Here is a 16,630-nt window from a genome sequence, read left to right as displayed (position 1 = left end):
CCGTGTCTGTTTTTTTCCACACACTGGACTGGGACCCAAGGCTTGAGACAAGCGGCGCCAGCCCTGTGGCCAAGCTATAAAAGGCTGGGGATGATCTTGGCCGTTCTTCTTCACTCCCCGCACCCGAGGGCTCCGGCAAAGACCTGAGGAACAAAGACAGAGCCGGGGGGAAGGGCTGGACCCAGGCTAGAGCGATTTCTAGCCTGTGACCGGAAATCCGAGAAACCCAACCGGCGCAGCAAATGCAGCTTGTGCCTTGAGAACCCACCAGTTTGCTGGTGTCAGTGTTCCGGGGTGAGACACTGCCCGTGTGTTGTCAGTCTAAGCTGCGTGCTGTGCTCAGTGTGTGTCTGCGCATTTCCTGCTCATCCGCTCTGCTCTGTTTGCTCTGTTTGCTGTTTGCACCATCCACCTTTTGTGGGTCATTTAGGTCATGACCTAAATGAAATGCGACAGCCACCCAGGCACCTACAGTCGCAGAACTTGGGAACAACAAACTGATTGAGAGTCTCTGTGCAGCGCAGGAAGTAACCACAACACCAACACCAGTGTGTTGGGAGGTGAGTGTGAAAGGGGCAGTATGGGTGTCAGCCAGAGATGGAGCTGGAGTTACAGACTATGTGTGAGTGTGTGCGTGGATGTGTGTGTGACAGAGACTGTGTGTGCACCTACTGCTGGGGAAGTCTATGAGACGCTGTGCGCTGTCTCTTCAGAAGGGACTCACACCAGAAGGCTCAGGCCATGGGGCTGAGCTCTTTAGCTCCTGAGCTTTGTCATTCCCCACCCTGCTCTGCAGAGGTGGCACAGACGGGCAGGGAGGAGAGAAGCGAGGGGATGCCCTGACATCAACGCCCCCGCCCTCCCATTCTGCACAGCAAGCAGGAGGATGCTCGAAGGCCGGGCTGTCAAATGCAGCTGATATTCAAAAGCTGTTGGGAATCTCGTTCCCAGAAGTTTCCTTAAGAATCCCAGCCAGTGCCAACATGGGGATTCACATGGTGGCTTTATAATCTTCTTGGCCGGTGTTTGGAGTTGCAGGTTCAGAGATCATAGAACCATAGAATACTGGGACTGGAAGGGACCTCGAGAGGTCATCGAGTCCAGTTCCCTACCCTCACAGCAGGACCCAGTAACATCTAGACCATCCCTGACAGGTGTCTGTCCAACCTGCTCTGAAATATCTCCAGGGATGGAGATTCCACAACCTCCCTAGGCAGTTTATTCCAGTGCTTAACCACCCTGATAGGTAGGAAGTTTTTCCTGATGTCCAACCTAAACCTCCCTTGCTGCAGTTTAAGCCCTTTGCTTCTTGTTCTATCCTCAGAGGCCAGGAAGAACAAAGTTTCTCCCTCCTCCTTGTGACACCCTTTTAGAGACCTAAAAACCACAGTCATGTCCCCTCTTAATCTTCTCTTTTCCAAACTAAACAAGCCGGCTGTGTCTAGACTGGCAAGTTTTTCTGGAAAATCTGCTGCTTTTCCGGAAAAACTTTTCCGTTAAAAGCATTTCCGGAAAATCATGCCAGTGTAGACGTAGCCACCCAGTTCTTTCAGTCTTCCTTCATAAGTTATGTTCTCTAGACCTTTAATCATTCTTGTTGGTTGCTCTTCTCTGGTCCTTCTCCAACTGACCCGGGGGTGTTAGCCAAGAGTTCCTTCACTTGGGATCTTAGTTACTAGAAAACAGAATTGACGCTGGTTCCATTTTGCCATTCTGCTACCACATAATATATCAGAAAAACAAAGATTTGCATTGAGAGCAGAAGTGCTGTCTCCATTATTTTCCTTTAAAATGAGACGTTCCTTTTCATGAATCCTAGGGCTGGAAGAGACCTCAGGTCATCACATCCAGCCCCCTACCCAAAGCAGGACCAACTCCAAGTTAATCATCCCAGCCAGGGCTTTGTCAAGCTGGGATGTCAAAGCCTCTAAGGATGGAACTTCCACCACCTCCCCAGGAACCCATTCTAGTGCTTTCTCACCCTTCTAGGGAAATAGTTTTTCCTCATATGCAACCTAGAATGTAAGAACATAAGAACGGACAGACTAGGGCAGACCAAAGGTCCATCTAGTGCAGTATCCTGTCTGCAGACAGTGGCCAATACCAGATGCCCCAGAGGGAGGAATCGTAACAGGTAATCTTCATGTGATCCCTCCCCTGTCACCCACCTCCAGAGAAACAGAGGCTAGGGACACCATTCCTACCCATCCTGGCCAACATCCAACCCTATTAAGCCACTGATTGACCTAACCTCCATGAATCTATCTAGCTCTTTTTTGAACCCTGCTAAAGTGCTAGCCTTCCTCTAGCAAGGAGTTCCATAGGTTGACCAGACCCCTCGCACTGCTACTTGAGACCATTGTTCCTCATTCTGCCATCTACCACCACAGAGAACAGCCTCGCTCCATACTCTTTGGAACCCCCCTTCAGTTAGTTGAAGGCTGTTATCAAATTTCCCCTCACTCTTGTCTTCTGTAGACTAAACAAGCCAGAATCCATCAGCCCCTCTTTGTAGGTCATGTGCTACAACCCCCTAATAATTTTGGTTGCCCTCCACTGGACCCTCTCCAATGAGTCCACATCCTTTCTGTAATGGGGGCCCCAGAATTAGAAACAATTCTCCAGATGTGGCCTCCCCAGTGCCAAATAAAGGGGAATAATCACTTCTCTAGGTCTGCTGTCAATGCTCCTCCTAATGCATCCCAATATGCATTGAGATCAGATGTTCTTTCTCCATTATTTTCCTTTGTAGTCAGACATTCTTTTTCTTAAATTTTGCTTGTCTTTTGGGCCAACCGTTCTGCATGTTCCACTATTTTCCCTTTGGAATTCATTGTTTTCCATGATTTCCCCCTTGAAGTTCGCCATGAGACTGACCTTATTCAGCTGTTTTTCCTTTCTACAAACACACAGTAACACTCACTCATACTATAATTTCAAATTCCCGCCAGCAGGAACATCAAGGGGGTTTGCGTCATCTCAGGAGAAGGAGAAATTTCCAGCCAGGAAATAAATTCTTTTCTGTGAATGGGAAGAATAGTCAATACACCAAGAAGCCCTGTAGAATCCACGCTTCCTGGCAGGAACTCAAAGCTCCCTTTACTGAGATAATTGAAAAACTTGCCATTGTAGAAGAGACTGGAAAATGTACCGCAAAGACTAATCTTACCTCAGATCACCCGGAGGGAGGGTGAGGATCAGGGTGCAGCTGGTTGGATATGATCAGTGTGACAGGAGAAGCATCCCAGTTAAAATGAAATCTGCTTTAGCAAAGAAAAAACATCAGTGTCAGCCTGGCTACGTCTAGACTGGCATGATTTTCCGGAAATGCTTTTAACGGAAAAGTTTTCCGTTAAAAGCATTTTCGGAACAGAGTGTCTAGATTGGCACTGACACTTTTCCACAAAAGCACTTTTTGCGGTAAAGCGTCCGTGCCAATCTAGATGCGCTTTTCCGCAAAAAATCTAGATGTGCTTTTTCCGCCATTTTCGCGATCGGGGCTTTTTTGCTGAAATCAAATCTGAGCTGTCTACACTGGGCCTTTTGCACAAAAGTTTTGCGCAAAAGGGACTTTTGCCCAAACTGGAGCGTCAAAGCTTTTCCGTAAAAAGCACTGATTTCGGACAGTAGATCGTCAGTGCTTTTGCGGAAAATCAAGCAGCCAGTGTAGACAGCTGGCAAGTTTTTCGGGAAAAGCGGCTGATTTTCCGGAAAAACTGGCCAGTCTAGACACAGCGCCTGTGTCTAAGGGCTTGTCTACACCACAGAGAAGATCGACATTGACACAGTCGATATTCCGGGGTTCAAATGAGCGGGTCTATTGTAGAACTGCTCATTTGAAGTGAATGGGCATCCCCGTTGGTGTTGGTAACCAAACTCCTCATGAGGAGTAAGGGAAGTTGACAGGTGCATGTGTTCCAGTCAACCTCCCGCTGCATGGATGTCGCCAAAACATGAATTCAGATATTTGACTCCAGCTACGTAATTATCGCAGTCAGAGCTGCATATCTGAAATCAACTTTCCCCTTCAGTGTAGAACAGGCCAAAGGATGTAAATTTCACATTGCTTGGAGAACCCAGGTGCGAAGTTGATTTCCCATTATCTACAGTCAAAGTACCCCTTCCCATTCTCTGACAAACCAAGGAAGCCATTCCCTCTCTGCCCACCTTGGCTAACAGCCATTGATGGACCTGTACCTCATCAAAGTGTCTCGTTTATTGACTGTGCTGTGTGTGTGTGTTTTATTTCCCTTTATGTGAATGTTGTGGCTCATGCCAGTTTCAGGACAAAGCAACGTTCCCTCTGTTCTCTCTGGTTGTGTCTAGACTGGCAAGTTTTTCCGCAAAATCATCTGATTTTGCGGAAAAACTTGCCAGCTGTCTATACTGGCCGCTTGAATTTCCGCAAGAACACTGACGATCTCCTGTAAGATCATTAGTGTTCTTGTGGAAATACTATGCTGCTCCCGTTTGGGCAAAAGTCTTTTTCCGAAAGACTTTTGTGCAAAAGGGCCAGTGTAGATAGCACAGTAGTGTTTTGCACAAAAAAGCCCCGATCGCAAAAATGGTGATCAGGGCTTTTTTGCAGAAAACAGCGTCTAGATTGGCCACGGACGCTTTTCCGCAAAAAGTGCTTTTCCGTTAAAAGCATTTGCAGAAAATCATGCCAGTCTAGACGTAGCCTCAGTGTCCTGCCATGGGAGATCTCCTGCCTATGTAACCCACACACCAAGGGTCCGTCTAGACTGCAAGCTTCTTTGGAAAGAAGCTTTTTTGGAAGAGATCTTTCAAAAAAAGTCTTTTGAAAGAGAGCGTCCACACTTCAAAAGTGCACCGAAAAAACCATCTGCTTTTTTGAAAGAGCATCCACACTCATTGGACACTCTCTCACATGTCACCTGCGATTACTATGGACACAGTGGCCACCAGGGCACCTGTGCTGTTTCCTGGAGGCCTCTTCTTTCGAAAAAGCTCTCTTTTCTGCATCCACACACGCCGTTTTCCGAAAGAGCTCTTTCAGAAAAGGCATTCTTTCTCATAGAATGAGGTTTACCAGTGTTGGAAAAACCCTTGTGTTCTTTCGATTGGCTTTTGAAAGAATACAATAGCAGTATGGACATAAGTCAAGTTTTTTCTGAAAAAAAAGGCCGTTTTTCCAAAAAAAACTTTGTAGTCTAGATGCACCTCTACTGTGGTTCAGTGTCGCATATAGTAGCACTTAGACCACTTACAGAAAAAGATAAGAACAAGTGAGCTCTACAGCCTAAATTGAGAAACAGCTTACTATATAGTTCAGGCTGTTGTATCTCTTACGCTAAACTCCAGAGATCCCAGGTTCAAATCTGCTTCTGGGTGTTTACGCCTATTCAGACATTTTTCAGGTGAACACAACATTAAAATATCTCTGTTGATGTTGCTATCAATCTAGATATTGATGCAGGTCTATAATATTGAAGGAGAATATGTACGGTCAACATTTTCAGAGCTCGGAAGACCTCATTTCCCTCACTTGCTCAAATAAAAATAAACGAATGAATTAAAATGAATAGGAAAGCAGGAAGCAGCTTTGAAAATCTCAGCCTAGATCTTGCTGCACCAGTCTTTGTTGCTCCAGATAGAAATGTGCTGTAGAAATCACAATATTGAACAATAATTAAGGAATAAAGTCTGAGTCTCCTCGTATTTGTGATCTTCTTCCAAATTTTCTGTTCTCTTTTCTTTTTCTGTCTTGTCAAAAATAGAATAATAGAATCATAAATCCTGGGGCTGAAAGAGACCTCAGGAGTCATCGAGTCCAGCCCCCTGCCTAAAGCAGGACCAACCCAACTCAATCATCCCAGCCAGGGCTTTGTCAAGCTGGGGCTTACAAACCTCTAGGGATGGAGATTCCACCCCCTCCCTAGGGAACCCATTCTAGTGGTTCATAATCCTCCTAGGGAAATAGTTTTTCCTAATATCCAACCTAGACCTACCCCACTGCAACTTGAGACCATTGCTCCTTGTTCCGCCATCTGTCACTACTGAGAATAGCCTCTACCCACACTCTTTGGACCCCCCCCCCCCTTCATGTAGCTGAAGGCTGCAAATATCCATATTCCCTGGCTCTGTTTTTAACTTATTAGGGGCCCATTACTCCTCTTCCCACCATCCTACTGTCCCCTGATTATGGGTCGTGTGAGCTGCATTAATTTTGTGGCCTCGTGCATCAGGTGTTTTTGGAGAACAGTTGATAGTCACGAATTTATCTCAAATGACCTGAACATTGTCAGCAAAAATCTATCCAACTCTTTCAAGACTTCGATGCTGAGCAGTGACCTACCCCTGTTGTAATATTTAACCTGGTGCTCTGAGCAGTCTTGTGGGACGTTGGGTGGAAAACCCACATTTAAGATCATCCTGCCTGATGGGGGGTCACTAGCCTATGGAATCCGCCCTTGTGCTTGGAATTAGTGGTTAGAGTTTCTCTAAGGATGCAGGAAATAGGGCTTCAAATCGCAATGACCTTCCTTGGGAGCTGGGCTCCTAATCCCCTTGGCGTTTTGAAAATTTCACTTTAGGATTAGCTGAATGGTGTCTGAAAAATAACAAGATTTTTACACAAAATGGGGAGGGAGGAGGAATGTTAACAGCCGATGGCAAACTAGCTGCCATAGACGTCTCCAATCGAACGAGATTGAAATGAAAGTGTCAGAACAACAACTGGTGCCTACAGAGTTTGGGGGCAGCTGAGCCGAGGTTTAGAGAATCTCACTGGGGTAGGATTCTGGGATTTAGGCACGTATGGGGTGAGGAGCCTGATGTAAACATAACAGAAGGCAAGTGGTTACACCAGTGAATAATTGGACCATGTGAATGAAAACTCCCTGCAACTTACTAGCAGTATTTCAGAGGGATATGACACCATCAGGGTGCTGTTAATTAATTCCCAAAGGTCTTCATTACAAACCCTTCATCCCCGGTGGGATACATTAGAGAAGATACAGGTTAGAGTCCATTGGGCAATTCATGTGATGTGTTTATACATCAGTTATTTAAATCCCAAATTCCCCAGGGGTTGCAAACAGCTGTGCCCCAGGAGTCTGGGATAGTGTGCCGGGCTTTTCACTTAGGTGAGTCCAGATGATTTTTTTGCTGGCCAAATATTGGTGAAACCTGCTGACAGTTTGGAACCTTTGGCCCGTTTCCTAGTGGACACATGTCAAAGTTGTGGCTGCTGCTCGAGGCCTGGGCCCAGTGTGATGCCAGTTACTGGAGCGTTGGTTTCTCTCTCTGTTGAATACGGTGCCGTAGTTCCAGCCTGTGATCCAATCATTGCTCACTCAGCAAAACACACCTAACTCCTTCAGTGCCGGCCCGGAGATCGTTCTCCAGATCACGACTCGATCTTCCGGCCTTTCCCTGACACTGTTCTAGTGACTCCACTTGCTTGTTCATGCCGATGAGGCACACAATTCTAGGGATGGTCTCACCAGTGTTTGAGGAGAACAGTTTGAGTCTCCCCTGCCATGCTCTTGACCCTCCAGACCTCCCTACACTTGGTCTCTATGGTCCAGGAACCAGGGAGTCCCAGTTAAGGGAGGCACCACCTGTACAAACTAAGGGCCAAACCATGTTTTTATCTCCCACTAGCTCTTATGGGGCAATTTCTTACATCTTATAATCATGAGCCAGATCCAAAGTCCTTTGTCACGAAGGGAAAGACTCACTCAGTGACAACAGTTTCTTGCCATTTCAACCAGAAAGGACACTGTCTTAATGACTTAACCACATGCATCCTACTCAAGAAGACTTTCAAATCTGCACTTGAAAGGGAATCCTCTGAACTGGCATTCATGCTAAAATTCGACACTCTCCGCGGGGGGTTGAACAAAGACCCCAACTACCTTACCCATTACAAAGATAGCTTCCCCAATTATCACCTCTAATACCATTAGCTCACAGACATCTATCTTTCCCCACCTCTAATATCATTAACTCACAGACATTCACCTTCCTTCCCCCCACCTCCACATCCCCCTTCTGTTCTGAAATGTGATTTGTCCTTTTCATATGTGTTCATTTTTTTAATTGTATCCTTTGGTATCTATGGTTGTGACTATTTTCTTCCACTATTTGATCTGAGGAAGTGGGTCTGGCCCACGAAAGCTCATCATCTAATAAACCATCTTGTTAGTCTTTAAAGTGCTACATAGTCCTGTATTTTGTTTCAGCTACACCAGACTAACACGGCTGCATTTCTATCACTCTTCAGTGACTACAAAGAGCAAAGACAACAGGTATTTTCTCAGCTTCTGGCCTGGGTTAGAATCCAGGTCCCCCCTGACCACCTTCACAATAAACAGTGGCGGACTCTGTCCCCATTTTACACTATGGCCACCTGCTTCCACTTCCCCCATCCCGCATCCACAGCATGTCCTCTCTCCCGCTCCTTCAGCAAAGACAAGAAATTGGGAGTAAGTTAGGGCATCAGAAACCAAACTGGGGGGTTTCCAAGGAGCATAAAAGGGGAGGTGCCCAACTCCCTTTGACATTCAAAGGTGGTTGGGAGCCTAAGTTTCAGTTCCTTTAAACATCACTGTCAGTGTAGCCAAGGACATTGAAATCTGTTGATGCAACAACTTTGGGGAGTTCTTGGCCTGTGTTTGGGGTTCCAAACTCTGTGATCAGAGTGAGCTGAGAGCTTTAGACAGGAATGTTTTAACTTGGGACTAATTAATTTTCTATTACTATAAAACAGAACTGACAATGGCCCCTTTTTATTATTATTCTAGTAAATCTATTCATCTAGCACAGGGGTCTCCAAACTTTTCAGCCCGAGGGCCGCATTAACTGTCAAACAGTAGTTCGGGGGCCGACTACACACTTGAGGTCCAAATAAAAAACAATCAAAACATGGATGTTGTTTTTAATTATTTATTTAATATTATTTTATTCAGTTATTATTTAATAACACATTCATACACTACACATGAACACCTGTATTAGTGTGAATGGTGAAATTGTTTCCTGGATGCCAAAATAGCAGACATTTCTGGCTTTAGATTTGTTGTCCCTAACATCAACAGTGACCTGAGATTATCATCGGACAAGTTTGTTCTCAAATTGTTCTTCACGTATTTCATTCTTGAAAATGTTTGTTCACACAGGTATGTTGTTCCAAAGATTGAAAGGTACCTTGATGCAAAAGTTTTGACATTAGGAAAGTCTTCCTTGGGCAAAAACTGGTAAAAACCCACCAGTCCTATTTTGAACTTGTCCCTAAGGAGGTCATTTGCTTGCAACTCAATGACTTCCAGCTGCAGTTCATCTGGGCAACTGGCCACATCTGCTTCAAATGGGTTTTGAAACAATCTCACTTCTTCTGCCTTTGAATCCAAAAAGGTCTCCACGGGCCGGATGAGAAGGCCTCGCGGGGCCGCATCCGGCCCCCGGGCCGTAGTTTGGAGACCCCTGATCTAGCACATCAACTGGACAGAGGTTTCACTTGAGAGCAGAAGTTCTGTCTCAATTAACTTACTTTCAAATGAGACTTACTTTTTCTATTGCTTTGATCTTGGGGCAGCAGTTTGCACGTGGATCAGCAGTTCTCCCGTCTCTGTGACTTTTCCCTTTGGAATCCATTATTTTCCACGACTTTGCCTTTGAGATACATCATAGCACTGTTGTTTTTCTTTACTATTATTGATCTTTACTCTCTGCGTAATAACCAGAAATTCCCACCGGCAGAAATACCCAGGGAAATTCGATCATCTCCTATAAAGAAGAAAGTGCCAGTCGAGAGGGACATTCATCGCCGTGAAAGGTAACATCAGGCAGATGTAGCACCCAGCTCGCAGGATCGAGACACCGAGGTAGGAACCCGAAGCTCGGTTCCCTGAGATAACGGAACCTTGTCAGTCGTAGAAAAGAATGAAAAACATGATGCAAAGATTCTAATGCATCTTCCCACCCAGGGAGTGTCAGGGTGTAGCTGTTAATAGATGATTCCAGGGGAAGGTAAAGCAGCAGAGTTAAAATGAAAGACTCTGACGTAGAACAGAAAAAGACCTGCCTTGTCATCCGCCATGTTAGAATGGGTAGAATTGCTCGTTCAATGGACAGGGAGAGTAAATAAAAGTAGATGGGTTAGAGCAAAATATGCTTAAGGCAGGGCAATTAAGGGCTCTCTGATGTAGAATGTAAGAACTTAATAAGGGCCATATTGGACCAATGGTCCAGCTAGGCCACTGTCGTGCCTTGCGACAGCGGCCAGTGCCAAGGAATCATCAAGTGATCCATCTCCTGTCCCCCATTCCCAACTTCGACAAACAGAGGCAGGGACACCATTCCTGCCCATTTTGGCCATTATCGATTGGTGGTCCTGTGCTCCATGTATTTACTGAGTTTATTGGCTCCTTGTGTACGCACGTTATGTTTCACCATGTGAGTTTTATTCCTCGTACAATGTTCGAAACAAATAAGCAGCCCCTCTTCTCTGCGTGTGTGTGTTTTCTGGCTTTTTCTTTCTTACCTTTATGGTTCACTGAGTTCAGTGTCCCACTGCTACTCTCAGGGCAGATAAAATTTTTAATGGGCACATCATAAGTCAGGCGGTGAAGAGAACAGTAGGTCGGATATGCCATGAAATGCGGAGAGGAAAAGAAAGGAAGAGACTTCAGACTCTGAAACCTTTGCCATAAGAACAAATATATGTGACTTCTGTTTAAACCTGTGGCTACGTCTACACTGGCATAATTTTCCGGAAATGCTTTTAACGGAAAAGTTTTCCATTAAAAGCATTTTCGGAAAAGTGCGTCTAGATTGGCAGGATGCTTTTCCGCAAAAGCACTTTTTGTGGAAAAGCGTCTGTGGCCAATCTAGATGCACTTTTCCGCAAAAAAGCCCCAATCGTCATTTTTGTGATCGGGGCTTTTTTGTGGAAAACAGTACTGTGCTATCTATACTGGCCCTTTTGCAGAACAGTTTTCCGGAAAAAGACTTTTGCCCGAACGGGAGCAGCATAGTTTTTCCAGAAAAGCACTGATGATTTTACATGAGATCGTCAGTGCTTTTCCGGAAATTCAAGCGGCCAGTGTAGACAGCTGGCAAGTTTTTCCGGAAAAGCGGCTGATTTTCCGGAATAACTTGCCAGTGTAGACACAAAAGTGTATTGTATTGCTCATTACACCCATGAGAAGACCTTCCCTCTGATTCCATGACAATTTACTTCGCTTAAGGCCATGTCCAGACTCAGGGGTTTTTTCGGGAAAAGTAGCCTTTTCCCGAAAAAACTTCCCCTGCGTCCAGACTCAAGCCGTGTTCTTTCGAAATTATTTCGAAAGAACGCGGCTTTTCTTTCGATGGCGGTAAACCTCATTTCACGAGTTCCTCATTTCGAAGTTCCTCTTTCGAAAGAAGGCGTTCTTCAATGTAAAGAGGCCGTCTTCGAAAGAGAGCATCCAGACTCGCTGGGTGCTCTCTTTCGAAAAAGCAGATTTCTCTTTCGAAAGATCCGCCTGCAGTCTAGACGCGATCTTTCGAAAGAGGCTCTTTCGAAAGATGCTTTCGAAAGAGCCTCTTTCGAAAGAAGCCTGCAGTCTAGACATAGCCTTAGAGATGTTGGTGAGGGACCTTGTCAAAAGCTTTCTGGAAACCTAAGTACACTCTATCCACTGGATCCCCCTTGTCCACATGCTTGTTGACCCACTCAAAGACCTGTGTGGGATTAGCAAGGCAGGATTTCCCTTTACAGAAACCATGTTGACTTTTCCCAACAAATGATGTTCATTTATGTGTCTGATAATTCTGTTCTTTCTATTTTATTCTGTTATTCTCTTGGGTCACATACATTGGAAACTCAAACTATCAGTTGTATCAATCTTCCGATGTTTACTGAAAACTTTATTTGTTGTTCCAGAAGGGAGATGCCGTGGGGTGAGGTTACCTTCTCCCGGCTTCCACCAGTCTGACTGACAGCACAGCCTGCGTGTGCGCACTGCATCGATCTATTCCTAGGGGCGTATTATGCAGAGAGCAGAGGAAGGAAATCAAACACTCATCACAGAATTCATCCTCCTAGGCTTTGGGAATGGCCCGGAACTGCAGCCCCTTCTCTTCCTGTTCTTTCTAGCGAGCTACATTGTGACTGTGGCTGGGAACATCCTCATCATTGTGCTAGTGGTGTCTGACCCACATCTTCACACCCCCATGTACTATTTACTGTGCAACTTGGCCTGCGTGGAGACCTGCTACAGCTCCATCTTTCTGCCCCGGCTGCTGGTCAGTCTCGTGACAGGGGACAGGACCATCTCTGTGAAGGGCTGCATCGTCCAATTGTATTTCTTTGGTATCATGTCAAATACAGAATCGCTGCTGCTCACGGCCATGTCCTACGACCGGTACATAGCCATCTGCCACCCTCTCCGCTACACTGTTCTGATGAGTGGCAAGATCTGTAGCCAGCTGGTGGCACTGTCCTTCCTATGTAGCTTACTGAGCTGCACCATCCTGAATATTTTCTTCTTCCAATTAACGTTTTGTGGGTCCAATGAAATCGACCATTACTTCTGTGATTTCTCACCCGTGATAAAGGTGTCCTGCAGTGACACCCGGATTCTGCAACTGGTGACATATGTTGTGGCTTCCCTAGGAACACTTGTGCCCTGTCTACTCACTTTGGTGTCCTACATTTATATCATCAGCACCATCCTGAGGATCCCCTCCAGCATCAGGAGGCAAAAGGCCTTTTCTACCTGTTCCACTCACCTCATTGTAATTACAGTTTTCTATGGGGCTGTGATTGCTGTGTACATGGTTCCAACAGCCAACATGCCCAAGGTCCTGCACAAAATATTCTCCCTCTACTACATCGTCCTGACTCCCCTGATCAACCCCATCATCTACTGCCTAAGAAACAAGGAGATCAACAAGTCCCTGAGAAAAGCTTTTCTGAAAAAGAGAGTTACTCACCCTGTGCAGTAACGCCTGTTCTTTGAGATGTGTGTCCCTGTGTGTGCTCCACTCGAGGTGCTGGGCTCGTCCCGGTGCCACAAACTGGAGGAATTTTCATTAGCAGTAGCCCCCTACCGGACTGCGCATGCGTGACTGCCCCTTCACGCCTTTCATCTGAGCGCAGTCCGGTCTTGTCAGCTTCCACCCAACTGGAAGCATCTGAAAGATATAAATAGAAGCTCCGAAGCAGGGAGGAGGGTGGGACGTGGAGCACCCACAGGGACACACATCTTGAAGAACAGACGTTACTGCACAGGGTGAGTAACTCTCTTTTCTTCATCGAGTAGTGTCCCTGAGGGTGCTCCACTCGAGGTGAGTACACAGCAGTGGTCCAACGTTACATGAGTGCTTCGGATCTATCGCCCTCGTGCTGTAGATAAGACAGCCTGAGCTACCCTTGAATCAGAGGTAAGTATGTTCGCTAGGGCATAGTGTCTAGCGAATGTGAGGATAGATGACCAGGTTGCCGCACGGCATATGTCCTGCAACGGAACTCCGTGAAGATAGCCAATGGATGTCGCTATGCCCCAGGTGGAATGAGCAAGAAGACTGTTCGGAAGAGATTCGTTGCGCAAGGCATAACATTGTGTGATGCAAGCAATGACCAAGTGGGAAATACGCTGCGCAGAAAGTAGCTTGCCCTTGGAGCACTCGGCTGTAGAAAGGAAAAGCCACTGAGACTTCCTAAAGACCCGAGTTCTGTCAAGGTAAAAGTCCAGTGCTCGCCTGACATCTAGAGTGTGTAGACGTGCATCTTCCAATGGGGAGTGAGGCTTTGGGTGGAAAGTCGGCAGGATTATGCGCTCATTTATGTGGAAAGCAGAGTTGACCTTTGGCAAAAATGATGGCTGGACACGCAGTACTGCCACATGACTGAAGAATTGCGTGTATGGTGGATCGGTGGAAAGAGCTGCTAATTCCCTTACTCGACGCGCCGACGTGATGGCAAGTAGGAACACCGTTTTCATCGTGAGCATTCATAGATCACATGTTGCGAGCGGCTCAAAAGGCGAGTGAGTCAGAGTGTCCAATACTAGAGGCAAGTCCCAAGGCTCCGGTGGGATTCTGTGGGCCGGATACAGATGCTTAATCCTTTCAGAAATCTTTTGGTGATAGGGTGGGCGAACACTGAATGGCCGTCAACTGGAAGACGGAAGGCTGACATTGCCACTAGATGTACTCTTAGGGAAGAAATAGCCATTCCCGTCATCTTTAGATGCATCACATAATCTAGGATCTGTTGTATAGTCAACGAATGAGGGTCAAGATCTTTTGCCAAGCACCACGAATGGAAACGATGCCATTTATGGAGATAAGATTTGCGCGTTGTATGCCGCCTACTGTTAATCAACACGCGCCTCACTTCTTGAGAACAGGAGAGTTTGGAAGCTTGGAGCCAGCTAGGTGCCATACCATGAGGTGCATGCGGTTGATGGCTGGGTGAAGAATTGTGCCGTGTTGCTGAGATAGCAAATTGGACAGTTCCGGTAGTCGTCGTGGATTGGCAACTGACATTCTCGACAGCTGTGTTAGCCAGATCTGCCTGGGCAAGAAAGGTGCTATCAGAATTACTGTTGCGCCGCCTAGTGCTATCTTCTCCAGAGCTCTCGGAATGAGTGGAAGAGGAGGAAAGGTGTATTACAATTGGTGATGATCCCAGTCCAGGAGGAAGGCATCCCCCAGAGAGTCTGTGCTGATGCCCGCTCGTGAGCAATACTGAGGACATTTCCTGTTGTGTCGAGTGGCAAACAAGTCCACCTTGGGGAAGCCCCATAGCAGGAAGAGGTCGCGGAGCACCTCGGGATGTAATTCCCACTCGTGCTGTTCAAATGCCTGCTCAGAGTACTGGCGATCACGTTGTCCTTGCCAGGAAAGTATGCTGCAGTTATGGTGATACCTTGTTGAATAGCCCAATTCCACAGGCACAAAGAGAGCGGGAACGTGACCCCCCCCCTGCTTGTTGATGTAATACACCGTGCATATGTTGTCGGTAAGAATCTGTATGGAGTGTCCTCGGATGATGGGCAGAAAGTGCTTGCAAGCCTTGAAGACTGCTCTCAGCTCGAGAAAATTTATATGCTGTAGCGATTCCTGGGGCGTCCAGAAACCCTGCGCCCGGTGCTCCTGAAGGTAAGCGCCCCAGCTGAGCAGAGAGGCATCTGTAGTGATTTGTAGTGATGGTTTGTGGGCATGAAAGGGGACCCTGTTAGCATATTGTTGGGGCTGTCCCACCATGCCAAGGAAGTCCGGACCTGACTGGGCAGAGAAACCACCCTGTTCGTACTGTGCACCCGGGGCGTGTACGCGGTGAACAGCCAATGCTGAAGAGTGCGCATATGGAGTCTGGTATGCGGAACCACATGTGGTGGCTGCCATGTGTCCCAATAGCTCTAGACAGGTAAGTATTCGGGACTTGGGAGAAATTGATACTGATTTCACCAGGTCCTGTATGAGCTGAAACCTCTTTACCGGCAAGTATGCCCTCGCGGTCAGGGAGTCAAGTCTTGCTCCGATAAACTCCAGGTTGCGAGTAGGTGTCAGGAAGGATTTCTTGAGATTGATTATGAGTCTGAGGGCTGTAAACAGAGTGGTAGTTGCAGACACTGCCCTCATGGCCTCGTCAAGTGTGGAAGCCTTTAGCAGGCAATCATCCAGGTACGGAAAAATTGTAATATCGAGGCACCGCAGGTAGGCCACCATTACCGCAAGGGTCTTGGAGAAAACCTGTGGGGTCGCCAACAGTCCAAAAGGTAGCACGCGATACTGATAGTGGTCGGACCCCACTATGAAGCGAAGGAAACTTCTGTGGGCTGGGTGTATCGTTATATGGAAGTAAGCGTCCTGAAGATCGAGGGACGCGAACCAATCCCCTTTGTCGAGAGCAGGAATGATCAAAGATAACATGACCATCTTGAATTTTTGCCTTCTCAGATGACGGTTGAGCTGACATAGGTCCAGGATAGGCCTCCAACCCCCTGATTTTTTCTGGGTGAGGAAATAGCGAGAATAGAATCTTCTCCCCAAAAAGCGTGTTGGCACCCTTTCCACTGCCCCTAATGTGAGAAGGTGCGACACCTCTTGATGGAGAAAAGTCTTGTAAGAGGGGTCCTTGAAAAGGGAGGGGGAACGGGAGGAGAGAGGGGGAAGAGAAGTGAAGGGAATGACATATCCTGAAGTGATTACATCGTAAACCCACCGGTCAGTGGATATGAGAGCCCAACAATGCTGATAAGGCCTGAGACGATGATGGAATACACCTTTTGTGATGCCTAGAGTCTCTGTTAACAGAGAGGTCTGAAATCCCTCGATCAACACATCAAACCTGCTGCCGGCCCTGCTGCTGGACAGACGCCTTGTTAGGTTGTTGGCGATGTTTTTGGGGATGTTGTCTTGGCCTCTGTTGATCGTATGGCCTGGTCCGAGGCGTCGCATACAAGAATGGTCTTTGCCTGTTGTAGGGTATGTATTTCCTACATTTGTAGGGGGGGCGGGTGTACATCCCTAGCGTCCTCAAAGTTATACGTGTATCCTTGCCCGAGTGGAAGATCTGATCAGTTGACTGGGCAAATAGTGGCTTGCAATCAAAGGGCAAATCCTCCACCTTGGCCTGCAACTCCTTCGGGACAGCGGGCTGGTGTAG

General features: G+C 46.9%; 1 protein-coding gene across 1 annotated transcript; it reads left to right on the top strand.

The window, feature by feature from the left end:
• The first annotated feature begins 12,003 nt into the window (after positions 1–12,003).
• Positions 12,004–12,960, top strand: LOC142821106 (olfactory receptor 1E16-like). Its single transcript, XM_075911911.2, has one exon. The coding sequence runs from the start codon at positions 12,004–12,006 to the stop codon at positions 12,958–12,960; it is 957 nt and encodes a 318-aa protein (XP_075768026.2).
• The last annotated feature ends 3,670 nt before the right edge of the window (positions 12,961–16,630 follow it).

Source organism: Pelodiscus sinensis, chromosome 30 (assembly GCF_052426305.1).
Source record: "Pelodiscus sinensis isolate ZL-2025 chromosome 30, ASM5242630v1, whole genome shotgun sequence".
NCBI classification, from domain to species: Eukaryota; Metazoa; Chordata; order Testudines; family Trionychidae; genus Pelodiscus; species Pelodiscus sinensis.
The sequence above is the reverse complement of the archived record's forward strand: the minus strand, read 5'-3'. Positions and strand labels throughout refer to the sequence as shown.